Source organism: Berghia stephanieae, chromosome 6, assembly GCF_034508935.2.
Source record: "Berghia stephanieae isolate SIO BIC M18660-M18661 chromosome 6, UCSD_Bste_1.3, whole genome shotgun sequence".
NCBI classification, from domain to species: domain Eukaryota; kingdom Metazoa; phylum Mollusca; class Gastropoda; order Nudibranchia; family Aeolidiidae; genus Berghia; species Berghia stephanieae.
In genome coordinates this window covers 58,389,798-58,414,797 of record NC_088365.1, presented here as the reverse complement: position 1 = coordinate 58,414,797, position 25,000 = coordinate 58,389,798, and the positions used below count along the sequence as shown (strand labels likewise).

At 35.3% G+C, this 25,000-nt stretch overlaps 2 protein-coding genes across 2 annotated transcripts in view; one reads left to right on the top strand and one right to left on the bottom strand.

Annotated features, from left to right (window-relative positions):
* LOC144975900 (voltage-dependent calcium channel subunit alpha-2/delta-3-like) overlaps window positions 1-25,000 on the top strand; it is a 283,425-nt gene that overhangs the window by 14,796 nt on the left and 243,629 nt on the right. The window contains exon 2 of the mRNA XM_078920088.1: window positions 12,672-13,723. Coding sequence (XP_078776214.1) covers window positions 13,536-13,723 — 188 coding nt within the window. The 5' untranslated portion in view covers window positions 12,672-13,535. The remainder of the gene's footprint in view (window positions 1-12,671; window positions 13,724-25,000) is intronic.
* On the bottom strand, window positions 3,399-6,234 carry LOC144975332 (uncharacterized). The gene is made up of 3 exons (XM_078919317.1): window positions 5,904-6,234; window positions 5,209-5,499; window positions 3,399-4,224 (listed from the first exon to the last, which is right to left on the bottom strand). The coding sequence occupies exons 1-3, from the start codon at window positions 5,913-5,915 to the stop codon at window positions 4,192-4,194; spliced, it is 336 nt and encodes a 111-aa protein (XP_078775443.1). The 5' UTR covers window positions 5,916-6,234; the 3' UTR covers window positions 3,399-4,191.

Genomic DNA, 25,000 nt, shown 5'->3' with positions numbered 1-25,000 from the left:
CTCTATGTTATAATAATATGTGTCTCTAGGTCAGTCAATAGGAAGCAGAAGTCATGACGTTCTGGTTCAAAACTCCTTGGACGTATAGTGATCGAACGTCTCTATGTTATAATAATATGTGTCTCTAGGTCAGTCAATGGGAAGCAAGAAGTCATGACGTTCTGGTTCAAAACTCTTTGGAAGTATAGTGATCGAACGTCTCTATGTTATAATAATATGTGTCTCTAGGTCAGTCAATGGGAAGCAAGAAGTCATGACATTCTGGTTCAAAACTCTTTGGAAGTATTGTGATCGAACGTCTCTATGTTATAATAATATGTGTCTCTAGGTCAGTCAATGGGAATCAGAAGTCATGACGTTCTGGTTCAAAACTCTTTGGAAGTATAGTTATCGAACGTCTCTATGTTATAATAATATGTGTCTCTAGGTCAGTCAATGGGAAGCAGAAGTCATGACGCTCTGGTTCAAAACTCTTTGGAAGTATTGTGATCGAACGTCTCTATGTAATAATAATATGTGTCTCTAGGTCAGTCAATGGGAAGCAGAAGTCATGACGTTCTGGTTCAAAACTCTTTGGACGTTAGTGATCGAACGTCTCTATGTTATAATAATATGTGTCTCTAGGTCAGTCAATGGGAAGCAAGAAGTCATGACATTCTGGTTCAAAACTCTTTGGACGTATAGTGATCGAACGTCTCTATGTTATAATAATATGTGTCTCTAGGTCAGTCAATGGGAAGCAAGAAGTCATGACGTTCTGGTTCAAAACTCTTTGGACGTATAGTGATCGAACGTCTCTATGTTATAATAATATGTGTCTCTAGGTCAGTCAATGGGAAGCAAGAAGTCATGACATTCTGGTTCAAAAGTCTTTGGACGTATAGTGATCGAACGTCCTATGTTATAATAATATGTGTCTCTAGGTCAGTCAATGTGAAGCAGAAGTCATGACGTTCTGGTTCAAAACTCGTTGGACGTATAGTGATCGAACGTCTCTATGTTATAATAATATGTGTCTCTAGGTCAGTCAATGGGAACCAGAAGTCATGACGTTCTGGTTCAAAACTCTTTGGAAGTATAGTGATCGAATGTCTCTATGTCATAATAATATGTGTCTCTAGGTCAGTCAATGGGAAGCAGAAGTCATGACGTTCTGGTTCAAAACTCTTTGGAAGTATAGTGATCGAACGTCTCTATGTTATAATAATATGTGTCTCTAGGTCAGTCAATGGGAAGCAAGAAGAATGACGTTCTGGTTCAAAACTCTTTGGAAGTATAGCTAACTCAATCCTAGAGGCTTTTGCTACTTTTCAAAATTGGAAAAAATGTATTAAAAATGAGCATGTGCTTGATATTAATTTTCAACTACCATTAACATGTAAAAATTAAGAACATTAGCTTTGATACTACGCCTATAATTTGTCTCAGAAAAATATAGATAGAATGCGCTCGGCCAAGGAGTTCACAACATTGCCATCCGGAAGTATAACGGACCAACACACAAACTCTGTGTAACCATGAACTTTTATAGTCTGGTAAATACAGTTTAGTGAGAACAACTCACAAACGCGGATGGCAAAAACAATAACAAAGGCCTGAGTGACGTCATCTTCGAACTATCTATAATAAATAGGCATGGGGCAAAAGTAACCCCGGGTAAAATACGGATAATGTCGGTGTTAGGGTTGAGTGGGTTAAAGCCAACCTTCAGATGACTAACAATGAATAGGTTACAGTTTGAATAATTATTCGGTATGCATAATTCCTTACTTCGCAATGAACTTTATAAGTCTTTATTTATCTGTAGAATTAAGTAATAAATAAAATATATATGAGGTTATGATCCAATAGGTGAACAGAATTTGTTTTGCCTCGTCATAAATAATTGTATTTTGGCAAATTCACAATCTCAGTGTTCATTGCACTTTTATAAGGCTTTGTCGATCTATCCTTTTAAATAACAAATGAATGATAAATAAATTAGATAAATAGATTGAATAAATATATAAATGAAATAAAAGATAAGGTAATTGTATACGATTAATGAAGAAATAGATGAAAAAATGTATTTATAGAAATGAAATTGTTTAAAAATAAATAATTATTAAATAAACCAATAAAAATTCTAAACAAACAAACGTGTAAATGGCTTTTTCTTTATCAATCATCATGGAGAAATCTGCCCTTGGGTGGTCTATTGGAATGGAAGTCTAAAATATCAAATTTAAATAGGAATATTCCTCTTGTGTCTTCAATTTCTATGTTAAGCTTATTCCAATACGATAGCCTCGTCATTGTAGTACCTGGATACTATTTATTCTTCTGTTTAACATAGTATTTGTGAAGATTATAAACAGTATTTGTTCATTTCATTGCCTATTCCAATATGTATCAACGCATGTGTATATTATAGCATGTTAGGTCGATACTTTATAGAGTTCACAGCTTAAGGCGATGAATTATTTGAGAATAATAGTCTTTGCAATGTAATTTTAATCTGTAAGTGTACGAGATAACCTGGCCTTACGTTTGTAAATTAATGGGGCTTTTTTTTCCAAGATGAATTCAGATTCAAGTCAAGGACAAAATGCACTGTTAAAATTTTAGAAGCAAGCAGTAAACATCAGTGTGCGTTTGTGTTTGTGTGCGTGTGTATGTGTGTGTGTGTGTGTGTGTGTGTGAGAGAGAGAGAGAGAGATAGAGAGAGAGAGAGAGAGAGAAAGAAATATTTGTTTGCACTGTAGGAAGGATGTTGGTTTGCCCTATTGGAAGGATGTTGGTTTGCTCTGTTGGAAAGATGTATGTTGCTTTGCACTGCAGGAATGAGATTGGTTTCAACTGCAGGAAGAATGTTGGTTTGCACTGTTGGAAGGATGCTAGTTTGCAGCCAAAAGGAAAAAAAAACAGCAATATTGGCTTACCTAATCAAAAAGTACTTTCTGTTGTCAAGTAGGCAAAACATTTTGAACATGCTTTGCGAATTCGAAGGGTCCCTCCATACTCTCAATATGCTGAACTATACTTCATAATTTATCCCCCCCCCCCCCCACCTATTTGGATATGTCGCGGGTCTAGAGGCATATTATTGTAACTGCAAACTTCCTGTTTTGAGAAAATTAACTTTGAATGTTTAGCTATTCTTGTAAAATCAGAGATGAAAGGGTGGCAATAGATTGCCCATCAAATTGATAAATGAGAGGACTAAAAATGATTTAAAACCATGACTAACATGATTATGCAACAAGTATAGCTTTTATCATGATTATAATCACTTACAATAATTTGCCTCTCAACATGTCATAGTGGGATGTTATGAACCTACCACTTACAATAATTTGTCATTACCCAACTAAGTGTCACACAACATCAAACAAGCCAAAAAATGATAACAAGTAAGTTCAATTTTAATTTATAATAAATTTATTCAGTTCTGGATAAAAAAAAAATAATGTCAGATTATTTCAATGAAATGTACATTGAAGGTAAGACTGGCAAACCATGTAAGTCGCTTTCAACTCAGAGGCCTAACCCTTTCGCGGCTAGGCTGTATTTACGTCAAACACCATTCGATCCTCTACAGTTTTCATCTAGAGATTGGTCCCTGTGATAAGCTTCGAGTGATCGAGCGCGCATCACAGGGACTAAATCTCTGGATGAAAACTGCAAAAGTCAGTTATAAATCGACAAAAATAAGTTGAATGTCGGTTCGGTCGAAAGCTTACCTAGCCGTGAAACAGTTAAAACTTTTGACATTTAAAAGAATCTTATTAAAATTAGCATTGAGTACTATTAAAACAATAACAAAAAACGTGTCAAAAAGACTAAGGTGAAGGTAATTGGAAAAGGTGCAATGCATGGAAGTCTTTTTCTGAGGTCCCGAGTCTGATTACTTCGGTGGACATAATATTATGAACATTTGTATTTACTATTCGCAAAGATGAGTTATGATGTAGTAAAATATATCTACAAAATAAGAAATGCAAGCAATTCTGAAATATGTATTAATAATTAGAATATTAATGAGGACACTTTAGAGCGCATTCTCCCAACAATATGGGCTCTTTGCGCTTAACACGGCATGAACATAAACGCAACCAGGGAAAAAAACATTTTGTACATATTATTATCAAACATACAGAGGAAAAAATGATATAAATTCATTTTCCAATTCTGGTGGATTCTGTTGCTGATTCACTGTTTCAGGCATGTCAGTTGATGGTAAGTCTGAAATAGAAAAAAACATTGGGGAACAATTATATTACTCAGACAATGAAGATACAGTCCACTCTGGATAATTGCAACTTGGTTTAATCGCAATTTTCGGTTAATCGCAACATTTCCCAAGAAACAGAATTAATTCTATATAGAAGTCACTGGTTAATTGCAACAAACTTCGGTTAATCGCAACAAATTTTTGCCCTCAAAAAGTGGTAAATTCAAGAAATCAATCAAACAAAATATCATGATTTCATCGTGGAAGAAATCGTGACATGTTGAATAATTGAGAGTAAGCAGGATTTAATGCTACAGTAGTTTGTCACCACTCTATAGGAGATAAAAGAGGGCGGGGCTTTACAACATGGGTTTGAAATGTCATCTGTGACCATTAAATAGGAGGTGAGGGGGCTGTGCATAGTTTTGACAAAAGGTAGACAATGACAGTTGTAAAGAGAGACTGAGCGATATCCTTTGTTATGGGATTGACATCTGTGCATTGTGACCAACGAGTTTGGTGAAAGCTTATTGGCTCTCACCAGGGCTAATCTCTTTGAGTCTTACAAATATTGAGAACAAAAGAGTGAAAGTGAATCAAATCAGAATAAAAGATGGCAACTTGCATCAAAGCTGCTTTTGCTTGACAAAATCTATACAGGACTGCCATATGGTTTTTATTTCAATCATATTGCTCAGTCTGTGGACACTGTTTACAACTAGTACGAGATAACCATATATGTGTAAAATGTTGCAACAGGGGATTGGAAACTCATCTTCTGTTAATTGCAACTTCGGTTAATCGCAACATTTTCGTGGATCCCAAGGTGTTGCGATTAACCGGAGTGGACTGTAAACTTACATTTCCTATGTTCAGTATTGTTGCTGTCATTCAGCTAACATGGTAACTTTCAAATCACAAGATAAAACCTGAGGACAACTAATGGGAACCCTTTCAAGTTATGAAAAGAAAAGTAACAAACTTATCATAATTACCTGTATCTTCACATTCCATGGAGATAGTTCCAGTTCCAGGCGAGCTTTGATCCTTATCGGGACAAGGCGGTGGAGACAACGAATGGATAGTCTCCCCAAGCAAAGCAGGTGATTGTGCTGGGTTGACCTCAGGAGAGGGCTCAGTGACAGGAGCAGGTGTGTATGTTTCCTGCACTGTGTGAGGTGATAGTGTATCCATAGACTAGTCTGAATCATCTGATAGAGACGGTTCATACAAATCATCAGAGTCCGAAAAAGAACTGGGGAAATTCTCATCTTCATCACTGGACTCTGAAAAATGAAAACAGAACAATCAGGAAAGTTAGTCAGATTGGTATAGAAAACAAGGTCTACATCGTTGTGTCATTGGTAGGTTGGTTACCAAACATTCAATACTAATTCCATCAAATTTCTTTCACACATCAGACAAGGCTAAGATTCTTTGCCTTATCTTATTACATCTTGAAAGTTACTAGTATGTACTATCTATCTATAGTAAATATAAGTAAGTAAACAGTAGGATGGAAAGTGAAAGTGAAAGTCAATGTCAAAGTCAAGTGCAGCGAGTGCACTCATTTCGTAGCTAAAATATAATATTTAACAAATTTATGTCATCAATTATGCTTCTTTTGGTTTATACAATTGGAAAAAACTCTAATTTGAAAATAAATTATCAGAATAATATAAAAACTTACCCAAAATAGCATCCAAAGCCTCTCGAGCCGACAGCTTTTTTATGGGCGCAGCCATTTTGTTTTCATTTGTTGTGAGATGAAAATGCGGAATTCTGGGATAGCTTTGGTCAGTTGCAATAATTTGCTTCGCAATCATTCACACTTACATCAATTTCCCTCCCAATGAAATGAATTATCAGTTGTTGCAATAATTTAGCATTAAACATATTGGCGAATCCTGATGCATTTTTGCAGTTACAATAATTTTATGACAAAACTGTACCAAGATTGTTCAAGACTGACAATAATCTCATTTTCTAGGAAATTGCAGTTACAATAATATGCCTCTAGACCCGCGATGTGACCCTTTGTCTCAAAGAGTTTTAATGACGGGATGAATTAGATTTAGAGAACTGACTTTATAAAGGATACACGAGAAAAATGAGCGTATATATAGCGCGATATCCACTCAACGTGCTCAAAGCGCTTTGCAAAGGGTCCCTGGCCAACAGAAACACATAACATGTAGAACGAGACATGACGCCTGCTAGGCGATATTGCAATTTTTTCCAACAGAGACAACGCTGTTAACGGCCAGGTACTCATTTTACACCTGAGTAAGGCATACGTTAGAAGCATGAGATTAATGTACTTGGTGTACGGTAGAGAATTAACATAATTTCATACTTAGGACAACTCCCAAGGTTCGTTTTTCTTATCATTTTTTAAATTCTAGTTTTACTGATCAAGGTCCTATTCATCCAGACCTAATACCACTTTGAGCGGTGGGTTACATTTGGAGCCAAATTTCTATCTTTTTCAAACAATATTATTGGAAAATTAAAATCAATCAAAACTTTAGAGGATTACGCACTATGAAGATAGTGTAATTGTACACTTTTTTTCCCTCAACATATTGTATATTGTTTGAGGGTTAAAACTTTTGGGTTTAGCGAGTCCGAACTCTTTTTCCACCGCGTGCTAACAAACTCGCGCAAGGATATAGAACAATTCCAGTAATTTCCGAACACGTAAAAATGCAAACAACACTATTGTTTCTCAATATCTCAGAACGAACAACACTATTGTTTCTAAATATCTCAGAACGTTTTTTTTTTTGTATGGGTCTTATAGATGCTAAATTTTAATTTTCTAGTATAATATACGAGATTGTTTTAAAGTTTTAAGTTTAATCGAGAAGAATGAATACACGTTTTTTAACTGTCAAAAATCAAAATTTGAAATAACTTGTAATATTAACTTAAACAAACCCCTTTCAGCATCTAAATTACGCCAAAATGATACTTTTCTGAGATGGTGGGTCACTAAAACTTTATATATGTTCACAGTGCATGATATTGTCTATTTATAGACGTCGCTGGGTCATCGGGTAATAAGGTAAAGGACATCATCGCTGCAGTATTAATTATTATGACGACGTACGTACTGTAGCGCTCCCTGTTATTAAGCATAATAACGTATTACTAGTGTTATTAACAAATAATTATTATTCCATATTTGACCTTATTACACGGTGTGTCGATTCCGTCAAGCCCTTACTCCCCCCCCCCCCCCTCCCTACCCCTCCTCTATATCAGGCTTTTCACTTTGCACATTACTAATTTGGAAGCAACCCAGAATTTCCCCAAACTGTGAGTAGGTCTACTTCAATATTATTATAGACTTCAGATTGTCACTTTAGCCCAGTGGAAGCTTAGTGAAAGAGCACCCGCCTCCCGACCAAGGGGATTGGTGATCTTTCGTACTCTGGAACCCCCTCCCTCCTCCAAAAAAAAAAAAAAAACGAAACCAAGAAAAAAAAACACAAAAACCCCCCCAAAAAACCCAACAAAACAAACAAAAACAATACATCCTCAAAAATAACAAATTAAAAAAAAACAAACGAAACAAACAAACTTGAGCTTTTATATAGTGCAATATCCACTAAACGTGCTCAAAGCGATTTACAAAAGGGCCCTGACCAGCAGCAACACGTAACATGTAGAACGAGACATGACGACTGTTAGGCAATATATTCACAATTTATTTTTTTTCTAACAGAGACAACGTTGTTAACTCATTTTACATGTGAGTACGGTGATAAAATGTAAGTAAGGAGCCATTTCCAAGGACTCAACTGTGCGTCGACCGAGGCTCGAACCAGGGACCTTCCGATCCGAAAGCGAGTGTCATACCACAAGACCACATCATTGTCATTCAAATATTGATCGATTAAAGTGACTCTCATCTTGTCAAAAACTTGGATATAATAGATAGTATGCGCTTGGCTAAGAAGCTCACAACATTGCCATCCGGAAGTATAACGGACCAACACACAAAACTATGTGTAACCTCAAACGTTTATAGTCTGGTTGATATAGTTTAGTGAGAATTAATCATAAACGCGGATGACAAAAAGTATAATAAAGACATGAGTGACGTCAACTTCATTCTATCTATATATTATAGATTTGTAATAAGTGTTAGATTTAAAAGCATGAAAACATTATGTCCACTATTGTACTTTAAATCACTCAATACTAGATATTTTACTACTTTTCCAAATGGGAAAAAAACCGTATTAAAAATGAGCTTGTACATAGATAGTTATATTCAACTATCACGAACATTCAAAAATTAAAAACATTAGCTTTGATACTACGCCCGTAATTTGTCTTAGAAAAATGTTAGAAATAGGCATGGGGTAAAAGTAACCTGGGTAAACTACGAATATAGTTGGTATTAGGGTTGAGTGAGTTAAATCTGCGAACGATGTCCCGGTGTATTGTGAATGAGTAACGTTTGTTCTGACGACTAGAACTATAATATAATTAATAATATTTGAATATTGCGGCTATGTCGTCTTTTGGTATGACATCCCCCTTCGGATTGGAAGGTCCATGGTTCGAATCCCTCTCTGAGCGGGAAAGAGTTCAGTCCTTGGAAAATGATCTTTACTCACTTTACCTCACCGTACTCAGCAGCAGAATGAATACGTGGTCGTTAACAGCGTTGGTTATGCCGGGGGAAATGTAATATTATCGCCTACAGGCGTCATGTCGTGTCTTTCGTCTCGTCTTTACTATTGGATTAGGGCCCCCTTAAAGGGCCTTGAGCACATTTAGTGGATTTTGCGATATATTTAATTTCTCAAGTTTATCGTATGCCTATTTGATTGGTGTAACAGATGTCCATATTTTTACATTTTTGTGCATTTGCACATATATATATATATATATATATATATAATATATATATATATATATATATATATCTATTTATACATTTTCGCCATAGATTCTCAACTTTGTGTTTATACATTTTCATGAACGCCAGGTCTGTAAACGAATTTCCTTTTTTTTTTTGGATGAATAAAGTATATTATTATTATTATATTATTATTATTATTATTATTATTATTATTATTATTATTATTATTATTATTATTATTATTATTATTATTATTATTCTTATTATCATTATATTTATTATTATTATTATTATTATTATTATTATTATTATTATTATTATTATTATTATTATTATTATTATTATTATTATTATTATTATTATTGTGAACCATAAAGAGTAATCATTATCATTACCATTAAAACAAATGCCGTAACATCGGAATAGTGTAAAATTCTCTCTTAAACTTTGCGAAAATTCATATAACAATCATTTTTAGAGGGAAATTAAATTTAATTCAAATTAAAATTAGATAGAGTAGACAAAAATTAATGAATAAAATACTAATACACATCCATCAAAATGATAAATATGATATCAATATCTCAATGAAGAGGACTTTTCATAACAGTTTCGAAAACCCAAAAATACACACGCACACCTCCACACACCCCTACACACACACACACACACACACACACACACACACAGGGATGAGAGTGATAACTTGTAAAGTTATAGATAGAATGCGCTTGGCCAAGGAGTTCACAACATTGCCATCCGGAAGTATAACGGACAAACACACAAAAGTGTGTGTATCCATGAACGTTTATAGTCGGGTTATTACAAATCAGTGAGCATTACTCATAAACGCGGATGGCAAAAAACATAAACAAAGACCTGAGTGACGTCATCTTCGAACTATCTATAGATAGTATGCAGATGACGTCACTCAGGCCTTTGTTATTGTTTTTGCCATCCGCGTTTGTGGGTTGTTCTCACTAAACTGTATCAACCAGACTATGAAAGTTTATGGTTACACAGTGTGTGTGTGTGTGTTGGTCCGTTCTACTTCCGGATGGCAATGTTGTGAACTCCTTGGCCAAGCGCATTCTATCTATAGATGTATAACATTGATAATAATGGTCTTCTATACTGTGTTCTAAAATATCTGTCCAATATTGATGTAATGTAATTATTTTTACACATTTTCTCTCGTCCCAATGAGTTGCTCGCCCAATTTTTCTGCCATTTTGTTGTTGTCTTGAAGAATGAAAACAACTCACGCCATGTGCTAAAGTCGATAAGATCGTATAGATAGTATACATATGACGTCACTCAGGCCTTTGTTATTGTTTTTGCCATCCGCGTTTGTGAGTTGTTCTCACTATACTGTATTAACCAGACTATAAAAGTTCATGGTTACACAGAGTTTGTGTGATGGTCCGTTCTACTTCCGGATGGCAATGTTGTGAACTCCTTGGCCAAGCGCATTCTATCTATAGTTTGACTTATAAAATCAAACCGTGCTCATCCAGAGTGTTGTTTTTAACACATAACACACTTAGTGAGTACACGATCCAAACGCAGAATTGTTTTGATATTTTATCGAAAACTTTTATTGTGGCTTTATTATTCAATTTGGATAAATCAGCGAGTGGTCGCGCAAATGGTTTGATTAAATTTAGGATTGAAGTTTCTGTTGTTTCCAGGCATTTTGGCCTGTGAGTATATTTATAAGGATCAAAAATTGTACTTACACAGCTTTATTTATTTCTTTAATCGCAGAGGGTATGAAATTAAATTTATATCTATTTATTCTACCTACTGAATATCGTCTATCAGATGGAAGGAGAGTAAATTTACAAGTATGCATCTATCCTAGTTATTTATAAATCTATGCAATCAAGACTGTGTCAACTAACTACCAAAAAAAAAACACAAAAAAAAAAAACAAACAAACAAACAAACAAATAAACAACCCCCCCCCCCAAAAAAAAAAAAAACACAAAAAAAACAACAACAAAAAAAAAAAACAAAAAAAAACGTGAGCTTTTACATAGGGCAAATCCACTAAACGTGCTCAAAGCGCTTTTCAAGGTGTCCAACAGCAACACGTAACACATGTAGAACGAGACATGACGCTTCATAGGCGGTATAACAATTTTTTTTTCTCAGACGGAGACAACGCTGTTAATGACCAGTTACTCATTTTACTCCTGAGTACGATGAAAGAATTTGAGTAAAGAGCCTTTTCCAAGGACTCATCTATGCGCCGAGCTAGGCTCGAACCCAGGACCTTTCGATTCGAAAGCGAGTGTCATACCACAAGACCAGATAGCTACAGATTCTATACTAGGCAGGAAGATCCGTACCTACAGTCTTCATACCCATTTTCCAATTACATTATTTGTCAGGACAAATCGATGGCTTAGTCTCATTACATAACATGTCTTTAACCCTAGATTGTTAATTGTTATTGTTATATAATGTCAACCACTAACATCACGTTGTTGTGCTTAATGATGATGATGATGAGATATATATATATATATATATATATATATATATATATGTGTGTGTGTGTGTGTGTGTATGTGTATATCATATATGCTATATATATACAGGGAGTCCCACACACGTTTGTTCAGCAACATACGCCATATAAAGATAACTATTTTATCTTTGAATGACACGAATAATTACTACATACGGATGGCGTAGGAATAAAAAATCATCTAAAGCAATCTCTACCTCATGAAATGGAAAGATGACTACATAATAAATTTGCCCTGATGAGAAAAGACGTAAAAAATTTAGCACTTTAAAGCTAATAAATTGGATTTCAAAGACCATATTATTCCTTTACCGATATGAAGCGAGAGTTAATCCAAGTTTCTTAAGCGCTAAATAATATTTTAAAAAACAACTTGAGCTTGAGATTTTATAAAGTGCAATATCCACTAAACGTGCTCAAAGCGCTTTACAAATGGTCCCTGACCAAAAGCAGCAACACGTAACATGTAGAACGAGACATGGCGCCTCTTAGGCTATAATACAATTTTTTCAGACAGAGACAACGCTGTTAATGGCCAGATACTCGTTTTACACCCGAGTACGGTTAGAGAATATGAGTAAAGAGCCTTTTCCAAGGACTCAACTATGCGCTGAGGGAGGCTCAAACCAGGGACCTTCCAATCCGAAAGCGAGTGTCATACCACAAGATCACTTATCTGCACGATATACAATACCACTTGCTTTATTAACCTCTTGATGGGGAGCTAATCTATCGCAAAATGCTTTCCGTCAAATCTAATGATCTGCGGTACCCAGCAACTCCAGACTGAACTGGGGCGGGGGATCAGAAAAAAATAAACGACAACACCTGAGACCGATTCAGATATTTTTGTTGTCTGTGAGGCAAGTGTTATCCCATTGAACCACGGGGACCGCCAACCCCGTGAAATTGTGCTCTATCGAAGCGCATAGAGCATGCCCTAGCCATGGTCGTGTGTGATTACAAGTGCTATACATCATTTTTTAAGCTGATTATTATTTTAAGTAATTGTTTTCAATACGTATTTTTTGTTTTGTTTTCAGATTAACCTTATCCTTGGAATCGAATGGAATATGTCATGAAATTGTAGTTGCGGACAACGGGAAAATGTTCTTTATCCTAGTCTTGACTCAAGCAAAATTATTGTAACATCTCTGCAAGGATTACATTACTTGAATGGATCAAGATTCTACTTTTATTGCCAAAATTACAATCGGTTTAGTGTCAGTCCACTGTATCATCGATCCAAATATTACACGTGTTCTCCAATGACTTTGTGAATTTTCTGAATTGGATTATCTACACAAAAGTTTCACATGATGTGATTTTGAAAATATAAGAATACCTTCCAAAATGTTTATTTGTAAATCAATGAGGCCCTCTTGTCTAAGCTGGTATTCATGACAAAAAATCATCCTACATTTCTATTTAGTCACATTATAGGTTGTAACATTTTGTATTCACGGTGTGTGTAAAGAGGTTTCCAGTTACCAGCCAATCTTATCAATTTACCGTGAGATTGAAAACTTCCATTTTGTTTATAAAACATGGTTACAAACCATTCATATGAAAGGACTTATTGTACCAAAAGATATGATATTTTTGAGGTTACCACCCTTTCTTAGTTGAGAAATGTGTTATGAAGAACTCAGCCATTTAAAACCAGTATCTTTTAATGAAAAGAGGGTAATAACTAATTTTATCTATAATATTTGAATCACTGGCATCAACTTTCTCATCGAAGGTACGATTCTCAAAATCGGCGTACCAACTATTGTAATACATATTAATTATTGATGAAACGAAGGTACCCATTATGAAGGATGTAATTAGCTGATATGGTATGAATACTCCACAAAATCAATACAAACAAGGGAAACTTTAGACGATACATCTCGACTACGAGGATGGCGATATCGACGATAAAGACATTGATGATGCCCAGGGAGATTACGACAATGTTACCGATGCTTTCTTTTGGATTAAATTATCACCGTATACGTCTATCTACTGTTTTATTCATTGGATTGTTATTCGTTTCTGTCTGTGACGGACGGGAGGAGTTTATGGATGACGGTGACCGAGACATTTCGGGGTGAGTCCGTTACTAATAAACCCTTTAAACAAAAACCATGTATTAATATTCTTCCTTTCATTCTTTCTTTATTTCTTTCATCATCATCATCATCATCTTCTTCTTCTTCTTCTTCTTCTTCTTCTTCTTCTTCTTCTTCTTCTTCTTCTTCTTCTTCTTCTTCTTCTTCTATCTTCTTTTCTCTTCTTTTCTTCTCTTCTTCTTCTTCTTCTTCTTCTTCTTCTTCTCTTCTCTTCTTCTTCTTCTTCTTCTTCTTCTTCTTCTTCTTCTTCTTCTTCTTCTTCTTCTTCTTCTTCTTCTTCTTCTTCTCCTCCTCCTCCTCCTCCTTTTTCTTCTACTTGTTTGTGTTGCCGTTGTTGTAAAGTCAATATCAGTTACTAGTACTACTTTTTTTCCCTCTTTCCTCCAATTTGCTCCTCCTTATCTGTCTCTCCATTTAACTCCATCTCAATAGATAATATAACCTAATGAATCTTTAATTGAAGCAAATTACCCGCATTATGGAAACTCACAATTCTAGATTTCAGTATTGATTGAATTTAATATTATTGAATACAATGCTTCTTGCTCGCGTGTAGTTTTATTTTAGTTGATGTTACCTATCGATCAGTTTGCATATGGTTTCTTGCACATACATTTTTCCCCCATTTTGACCAGAAAAAAATATGATTAATCATTGACCAATTGAGATGACCCCCTAACCTATTTGTCAGAAGTCAGAAACCGGAAATACTCTTGACGATTCAGAATTTTCAAATTTTGACAAGTTGATAGTCATATTAATTGATCAATGTTTAATCGGAGTATTTATAAAATACGTGTTTTCGAAACTGAAGTACACTCTGAGAAAATGGTAAATTCTTGCTGTCTTATATGATTCGTGTATATAGTTTCTTGAACTCTTGTTGGAGACCACATCATTTTTGTAAAACGTTTTTTATGCCTTCGAGAACACAACTTTTGAAGTCTGTGCCCAGTAGTCAGACAATGCGTGATATTCTGAATCAAAATCGCAATATAATACATAATTATACTACTACTACTACTACTACTACTACTACTACTACTACTACTACTACTACTACTACTACTACTACTACTACTACTACTACTACGACTACTACTACTACTACTACTACTACTACTACTACTACTACTACTACTACTACTACTACTACTACTACTACTACTACTACTACTACTACTACTACTCCTACTACTACTACTACTACTACTACTACTACGACTACTACTACTACTACTACTACTACTACTACTACTACTACTACTACTATTACAACAACTACTACCACATCTACCACTACCACTACTCATTGGTATCTCTTTCTGGTTTGGTTCCAATTCCAATGCATTATCTTTCTTTGTAGCTTTAAAATTGAAAAACGTAATCATAAACAAAAATGCAAAACAAAACTAGCTTAATCCCTCTTGGGAGATTTACAACGGGAAGTTAATTCATTGAATGAAATAGCAACGAATCTTTTGGTTCCTTTTAATACGATTTATTTCTTTGTCAGTATCCAGTAAATTTAAGTTTTTATGGTGAATATTGAATTTGTATCGAGACATATGACACTTTTGCCAATCTATTTTTTTTCATTACAAAGGGAAATAGGGACTTAAAGGCCTAAAAAAAAGTAAATTTCTGTATAGAAGGAACAAAACCGATGTCACTCAGGTCTTTATTATTGTTTTTAGCCAGGTATTTTTATGAGTAGTTCTCACTAAATTATATTAATCAGACTGTAAACGTTTAAATTTACACATAGTTTTGAGTGTTGGTACGTTATATCCGACTGGCGGATGTTGTGAGTTTTAAAAAAAAATTAAACTCATCGCATCATCAATATTATTAACTTTCCGTCATCTGAATCCCCCCCCCCCCCCCCCCCCCGACAAAATACATAGTGGGGATATTGGGTCGATTCTTTCAACTAATAAGAGAGGTTTAACAGATTATACCTATCACGTATCTACCGTATAATTATTCTCAGTATACGTAAAATTAGTGAGGTTCTGCGAATTTTTGATTGGATGTCACAATGTACATGAAAACGTGACTCTTATATTATTTTTAATCGCATAGTGGCTTTATTATTATACGTATAATGAGAACGATGTGATAGATTTACTGTATTGTTCCCATCCGAATTCTCTCCATTATCAATTTTGCGTTAATATATTTTCACGATCCCAGTTACAATTTCTGCATCTTGTACAAGCCGATAAGAAATTTGACCCTTTTCATTAGTTATTAAGTTACTATGCGTCATTACGAGGGAAGTGACGTCACGACCGTTGTCATAATAGATGACCGTCTGTTCATGATAGCCTTTATTTCTCCACAAATATTGGCGGTTTCTTCTCAAGTAAACAAAAATGAATATAACAGATTAAATAAAAAGAACAAAATACCAAAGACGGAACGTGTCAGGTTGAAAACCGTTCTGTAGCTAACAACCTGGTCCACGGCAGAGAAATAAATATTTGGCAGTAATGTATCTATGTTTTCATTGGGGTTTTTTAAATTGTCGGCTAAAGAAGAGTTTTGAGCCCGAAATGTTCCGATTTTTTTTTTGTTATTTTGTTCCCTCTTTTTATTTTTTTTTCTTGAAGCGGTTATATTTGTTTTTCTTTTATTGAGCTTTTATATAGCGCAATATCTACTTAACGTGCTCAAAGCGCTTTACAAAGGGTCCCTGGTCAACAGCAACATTTAACATGTAGGACGAGACATGACGCCTGTTAGGCGATATTACAATTTTTCGGACAAAGACAACGCTGTTAACGGCCAGGTACTCATTTTACACCTGAGTACGGTGAGAGAATGTTAGTAAAGAGTCTTTTCCAAGGACTCAACTATGCGTCGAACGAGGCTCGAACCCAGAACCTTCCGACCCGAAAGCGAGTGCCATAGCACTAGACCACATAGCCGCACATTCATTTTTGTTTATTATATCTTTTATTTTTACAATCCACCGCTTCTAGCAGTTTAGTATCATTTTGACTTCTATGAATTTCATAGCACTTTTTGTATAAAAATCATCATAAAAGCTGGAGTAAGACAAATTAACAAAACTGACGTATTTTAACAAAACATTTTTTTCCATTTTAGCCAGATAACTAGTTTGTAACTTTCTCCTTACCGACCATTTTTGAAATTGTTACAAAAATTTCATTCATACCCACCCAGCATACAAATTATATTTGGATTTTAGACTCAATTTTAAAAGCAATAGGTGTAGACTGTTATATAATATAGTAATGTTGAGAAAAGCAAGTTTTACAAAAACAGCATTAATTTCTTATAAATATATCTAGTCAAGTTTTTTCTTCAAATTTTGTGATTTATAAAACAAATTTAACGATGAAATATGTTGTTTTTCTTGAGACAAATGTGACGATTTTCTTATATTATAGTTCTTTTAAGTGAAGATTAATAATAATATAGAAATTAGATTTTAATATAGAAATTAGAGATGAGATTTTCTCTCAACTTAACGTGTAATTTCAAAACCGTAACTTCAAAGACGTTTGAGATAGTTCAAAAGAAGAAAAAATTAAAAACAAAACGTAGTTGAATGACGTCATCTGTCTGCACAATCCCTATGAACAAAGTCCCAGTTGGGTGATACACACTGGTAATTTAGTCACCAAGAGGTTGTTAGTTTGCGTTAAGTAGGCAGCGCTGCATGCATGATGCATGACTATGATACAGGGCCAAGAAGATGGCGGATAATGAATAGGCTTCAAAAGTCGTGACGTCACTTCCTTCGTAGAGACGCATAGTAACTTCGTAGCTATGCATGCATGATGCATGATTATGATACAGGGCCAAGAAGATGGGGGGATAATGAATAGGCTTCAACAGTCGTGACGTCGCTTCCTTCGTAGAGACGCATAGTAACTTAGTAAACTGGTTCTAAACTATCGGAACAATGTCGGACGCCCTTAGGAACTGCTTCTCCGACGAGCAAAGAAAAATGTGTCCAGATGAGAAAAACATTATAAATATGATTATATTTTGACTTTTATACATTCGGATCACATGCCATGTGAAAAAAATTCGAGCAAGCATGAAGATTAAAAAAGTACCGATTTTCGTTGTTTAAAACCAAGCTGCTGGTTGCTGGGCGGACGTGACATCAGACTCTTGAATCCTATTCTGTGCTCGATAATAAAAGTCGTACATTGTCTTTTCGGAACAATGGTGATCCCCAACACTATATTTTAAAAAATAATAGATTATGAAAAAATAGAATATATGGCATTGTGTTTGCGGCTATTACGAAGACAACATTATAAGCGTGATGGTAACGATGGCTCCGTGCCAAGATTTTTTTTTTAAATTGAGCTTTATATAGAGCAATATCCACTTAATGTGCTCAAAAGCGCTTTACAAGGGGTCCCTGGTCAACAGTAACATTTAACATGTAGGATAGGACATGACGCCCATAGGCGATATTATCATATTTCGGACAAAGACAACGCTGTTAACGGCCAGGTACTCATTTTATACCTGAGTACGGTTAGAGAATATGAGTAAAGAGCCTTTTCCAAGAACCTCAACTATGCGCCGAGCGCGAGGCTCGAATCCAGGACCTTCCGATCCGAAAGCGAGTGTCATACCACAAGACCACATAGCCGCTCCGTGCCAAGCCTATCGTCCAGAGACCGGAGACTTATTCCCATTATAGCCAAACGGAGTGTGGCGTCCAGAATGAATATTTTACTCAAATGACCGTTGCTGGCCTTGATGAAATTTGCGGCATGGAAATATAACTAGGATCTCTCTTACACTATACAACACGCGACGTTGGAAAGGAGCTGTGTATTTATTGTCTTAAAGTCAATAGGATTCAATAGTCTGATGTCACCTCCGCCCAGCAACCAGCAGCTTGGTTCTAAACAAAAAAAAATCGGTACTTTTTAATTCTTGATGCTGGCTAGAACTTTTTTTTAACATATCATGTGATCGGAATGTATAAAAGTCAAAACATGATCTGGTTTAAAACTAATAACTAGAGATGGCTAAATGAGTCTATAAAATGGAGATAAAGATAAAGGGAGTAATTCTGACTCATGAATAATCAACACATTGAAATGCCATTGACATTTTCATTCTACCGTTCTAGTTTTTCTAATCTTTTGAAACGTTGATTAAGACAATACTACACTGAAGGATGAGAATGTTGTAATATAGGGCTTCTTATCAATTATTTAAGGAATTGATTTTCCGCCCTCACGCTCGCTCAACAGTTGTTTTGTAGATAAAAAGATTCAGTTATATTGGCGGAAATACATCGGCGAATTATGCAAAGGTTCTTCATACTATCTTTCTCTGCTGCCCCTCTCTGTCTCTTTCTATCTCTCTATTTTCATCCCTATCTCTCTCTCTCTCTCTCTCTCTCTCTCTCTCTCTCTCTCTCTCCTCTCTCTCTCTTTTCTTTCCTTCTTTCTCTCTATATATTTAATCTTTCTTCGATCTCCTTACTACTCCTCTTCTTCTTTTTCATCTCTATCAATAATAGGCATGTCAATCCATCTCTCTAATTAAAGATCTGCCTACCTATCAGTCTGTGTCTGTCTATCTTTCTTTCTCTCTATCTTTCTATCTATGTTTCTAGACGTCAATTCTATTTAGCATGGCACAAACAAAGGGAATGATATTCCCTTATATGAAATCCCCTTATAATACATATATTATAAGCCCCTGGCTCAGTCAAATTCTTTACCAACCCCTCTGTCCTCCCTCCAGCTTAATATTCCTATAGATTCATTAAACGAATTGCATAATCTACCGATGTCCTAGCCTGATATTGAGAGAAGCATTTGCTTGCCTTGCAATATTCATTCACATTACAAATTTTAATTTTTGCCATAATTCGTACTAAGAGAAAAAAAATATTAACCGATTATACATGGATATAATATTTGTGCGGCTATGTGGTCTAGTGGTAAGACACTCGCTTTCGGATCGGAAGGTCCTGGATTAGAGCCTCGGTCGGCGCATAGTTGAGTCCTTGGAAAAGACTCTTTACTCACATTATCTCAGCGTATTCATATGTAAAATGAGTACCTGGCCGTCAACAACGTTGTCTCTGTCGGAAATAAATTGTAATATCGCCTAACAGGCGTTATGTCTCGTTCTACATGTTACGTGTTGCTGTTGGCCAGGGGGCCTTTGTAAAGCGCTTTGAGCACATTTTAGTGGATATTTCTCTATATAAAAGCTCTAGTTTTTGTCTGTTTGTTTGTTTTTTAAATATTAGAATAAATGTGCGCCAAGAATTGATCTCAGTCTTTTCGCGGTTTGCCCTGAAGTTCGTAACACACCACTCTTAATTAAAATTTCGCAGCCTTTCCCGTTCTTTTAACTCACCAAGCGACGATAACTGGCACGAAATCGGCGTCACAAAAACTCTTTATATTCAACGTTAAAAACAAAATCGAAGCACGCCCATTGCTGATGCATACAGCTGACTGAATGACACAATGTTATCTCACGTCACCCTGTCATGTTTGGATGCTGACGCTTAATTATCTCCCCTTTATCGACTCGTCTCGATATTTTCGATGTTGAAGCACGCAAAATAAATACTAGATGCAGTTTGGTTTTATAACAACAATATTATAGTATAGTGAATTAAGTTTATAACTGTTTCTGGACCATTTTAATTAGGATGAACTTCTATAGATAGTATGCGCTTGGCTAAGGAGCTCATAACATTGCCATCCGGAAGTATAACGGACCAACACACAAAACTGTGTGTATCCATGAACGTTTATAGTCAGGTTAATACAGTTCAGTGAGCATTACTCATAAACGCGGATGGCAAAAAACAATAACAAAGACCTGAGTGACGTCATCTTCGAACTATCTATACAATAATAATATTTAATATATTATCGCGTTTTAAAAAAAATATGTGTATATTGGTATCCCTGTTCCGTGGAAGGGACAAGAACGATTTATTATAATCTTTTGGATAGAACGCTGGTTTACCAATCTAAAATAAAGTCTTTTCCGTCAGACCATTCCTATGTCCAGTCAACTATTAATTACAATGTAGGGTTGAAAGACGTACAGAGAATAATCTCCCGACTATAGGGAATGAGATTAGCGGAAGAGTATCGTCCCTTGATTGGACGTCACCCATAGTCTGTGACGTCACCGCCAGAAAAGTTATTAGAGAGAGAACGAAATGTTGGTTGTGCGCATGCGTCTCTCGTCCTCATCATCATCAGCAGCAGCGACAACAACAGCAACCAAAACAGCAACGACAACAATAATAGTAACACCACCGCCAACAACAACAACAGCAACACAATTAAAACGAGGAAAACTTTACGTAGATCCCAGAAAGACTGGAAAATGTTTTTATACATTAAGTATATAGATAGTTCGAAGGTGACGTCACTCAGGTCTTTGTTATTGTTTTTTGCCATCCGCGTTTATGAGTAATGCTCACTGAACTGTATTAACCTGACTATAAACGTTCATGGATACACATAGTTTTGTGTGGTGGTCTGTTATACTTCCGGATGGCAATGTTGTGAGCTTCTTAGCCAAGCGCATACTATCTATAAGAAAGAGTTAATAGGTAATAGAATGAACCACTCTTTTAGACACGATAGGAATGGATGGAGAGAAGGATGGTGGTGTAGTCTCATTAGGACTCAAGATTAAACCCATACACGCACATTGTCGAGGCAAATTTCTGATATAACACGTGACGAAGGTGTCAAGACAGACACTTCATTATCTCGTGTCCATCTAGACTACCCCCCATTCTTGTGGGTCTTAAAGACAAGACTCACGCAAAATTAACCCTTTAACCGCCAGGCTGTATTCTCATCACAAGATAATTATATTTCTCATTATTTGGTTTTATAATTATCCCAAGGAATTCTCAAAAAGTCAGTTTTTCAAAAGGAAAAAGGGGCGTGTGTCAATCCCGAGCACAATAGGGATTTTTAGGACCCTCCCCTCCCCCTCCCCTTACCCCACCTTGTTCACTCAGCACTGACTGGGCAGTTGTGTCTTTTAGATGTGGCTGAAAGTGTTTTGCGATAGAATATTGTTCAAGTGAAAGGACTCATATATTATATATGTACACATCAATTCCGACAAAACATCGTATTGACATGGTAGGTAACAGGACATAATGATAAATGTAAATAAAATTGAATATACCATGCACAAAATTAACAGGGAATTTATTGTTTTAATTAAAATTACAGAGTCATTAACTATGAGGTTTTATTTGTCGTTTTTTTAAAAATTACTGATGCCATGCGTTTCTGTGAAATACTCACAACATCCGCCAGCCGAAAATAACTTATCAGCACACAAAACTATGTGTATCCTTAAACGTTTATAGTATATTATAATTTAAATTTAGTAAGAACTTATCATTAAGATGGCTGTCTAAAGCAATGACAAAGAGCTGAATGACGTCAATTTCGTTCCATCTATACAACGCAATATTTAAAAAGGTTTATATATGTATGTATATATATATATATATATATATATATATATATATATATATATATATATATATATATATATATAATATATAAACAAAGATTATGCACAAAGCGCTCTACAATATATTTCTAGACAACAGCAACACTTAACATGAAGGGCTGGACAAGTCCTTGTCATAACGACTGTAAGTCAATATTACTTATAATATTCTTATCAACAGAGACAATACTGTCATCGGCCCTGTATCATTCTTCCTCTGATTACGGCGACACACGGAGTGCGAGTAAAGAGTATTTCCCAAGGATTCAACTTTTATCCGCCTACACAAGACTTGAACGATAGATTCGAAGCCGAATCAGAAGAACAAAAAGCCATAAAATGACTTTGGGATTATTAAAAAATAATAAAGAAGAGTAGAGAACTAAATCTACTGTCTATTTATTTATCTATTTCAATTTTCTGGTCTTTGCTTTGCCCTAAGCCACAATCTGTCTGAATTCAAATATAAAAGTAGTTTGAATGTATTTATATTTGTCTATTAATTTAACTCTTTGTCTATTTTAAAGGCATTGTCATTTCTCAAGAGATTATGCATCTTAGTATCCCTAAATAAACATTTTAGGTTTCCATTCATCATAATTCTTCTTCTTCTTCTTCTTCTTCTTCTTCTCTTCTTCTTCTTCTTCTCTCTTCTTCTTTCTTCTTCTTCTTCTTTCTTCTTCTTCTTCTTCTTCTTTCTTCTTCTTCTTCTTCTTCTTCTTCTTCTTCTTCTTTCTTCTTCTTCTTCCTTCTTCTTCTCTTTCTTCTCTTCTTCTTCTTCTCTTCTTCTTCTTCTTTCTTCTTCTTCTTCTTCTTCTTCTTCTTCTTCTTCTCTTCTTCTTCTTCTTCTCTTCTCTCTTTCTTCTTCTTCTTCTTCCTTTCTTCTTCTTCTTCTTCTCTTCTTCCTTCTTCTTCTTCTTCTTCTTCCTTCTTCTTCTCTTCTTCTTCTTCTTCTTTCTCTTCTTCTTCTTCTTTCTTCTTCCTTCTTCTTCCTCTTCTTCTTCTTCTCTTCTTCTTTCTTCCTTCTTCTTCTTCTTCTTCTTCTTCTTCTTCTTCTCTTCTTCTTCTTCTTCTCTTCTTCTTTCTTCTTCTTCTTCTTTTTCTTCTTCTTCTTCTCTTCTTCTTCTTCTTCTTCTTCTTCTTCTTCTTCTTCTTCTTCTTCTTCTTCTTCTTCTTCTTCTCTTCTTCTTCTTCTTCTTCTTCTTCTTCTTCTTCTTCTTCTTCTTCTTCTTCTTCTTCTTCTTCTTCTTCTTCTTCTTCTTCTTCTCTTCTTCTTCTTCTTCTTCTTCTTCTTCTTCTTCTTCTTCTCTTCTTCTTCTTCTTCTTCTTCTTCTTCTTCTTCTTCTTCTTCTTCTTCTTCTTCTTCTTCTTCTTCTTCTTCTTCTTCTTCTTCTTCTTTCTTCTTCTTCTTCTTCTTCTCTCTTCTTCTTCTTCTCTTCTTCTTCTCTTCTTCTTCTTCTTCTTCTTCTTCTTCTTTCTTCTTCTTCTTCTTCTTCTTCTTCTTCTTCTTCTTCTTCTTCTTCTTTCTTCTTCTTCTTCCTTCTTCTTCTTCTTCTTCTTCTTCTTCTTCTTCTTCTTCTTCTTCTTCTTCTCTTCTTCTTCTTCTTCTTCTCTTCTTCTTCTTCTTCTTCTTCTTTCTTCTTCTTCTTCTTCTTCTTCTTCTTCTTCTTCTTCTTCTTCTTCTTCTTCTTCTTCTTCTTCTTCTTCTTCTTCTTCTTCTTCTTCTTCTTCTTCTTCTTCTTCTTCTTCTTCTTTCTTCTTCTTCTTCTTTCTTCTTCTTCTTCTTCTTCTCTTCTTTCTCTTCTTCTTCTTCTTCTTCTTCTTCTTCTTCTTCTTCTTCTTTCTTCTTCTTCTTTTCTTCTTCTTCTTCTTCTTCTTCTTCTTCTCTTCTTCTTCTTCTTCTTCTTCTTCTTCTTCTCTCTTCTTCTTCTTCTTCTTCTTTCTTCTTCTTCTTCTTCTTCTTCTTCTTCTTCTTCTTCTTCTTCTTCTTCTTCTTCTTCTTCTTCTCTTCTTTCTTCTTTCTTCTTCTTCTCTCTTCTCTTCTTCTTCTTCTTCTTCTTCTTCTTCTTCTTCTTCTTTCTTCTTCTTCTTCTTCTTCTTCTTCTTCTTCTTCTTCTTCTTCTTCTTCTTCTTCTTCTTCTTCTTCTTCTTCTTCTTCTTCTTCTTCTTCTTCTTCTTTGTGATGTACGAGGGCTCTTTCAGAAATAACCGAAAAATGCCCGTTGCTCAGCAACCAGTGGAGATTTTTTAATTCTGTAAACGACATGATATTTCTTATTTCCTTACGGATATTCCCAGAAATTATGAAGTGCATCATTATGCACAATGAATTTCTAGACGATTTTAAAGATGGCGGCCCACCTTGAAACTTGGTCAAAGGAGGAAATCAGAGCTGTCATACGTTTTTTGAACGCCAAAAGTCTGAATCCTACCGAAATTCATAAAGAACTTCAGAGTGTATATGGTGAGCATGTTATAAGCCGTACACAAGTCTATCACTGGTGTAATTTGTTTGAAGCCGGCCATTCCGACTTGACAGACAGGGAAGGGAGAGGGCGTTCGATAACTGCGACGTCAGAAGACAATGTGAAGCGAGTTGATGAGCTTATTCGTCAAGACAGGAGGTTGAAACTTCATGAAATCGCAAGCAGTCTTGAAATTTCGGAAACTTCTGCCCATAGAATTGTATTTGATGAACTTGGCTACAGAAAAGTCAGCGCAAG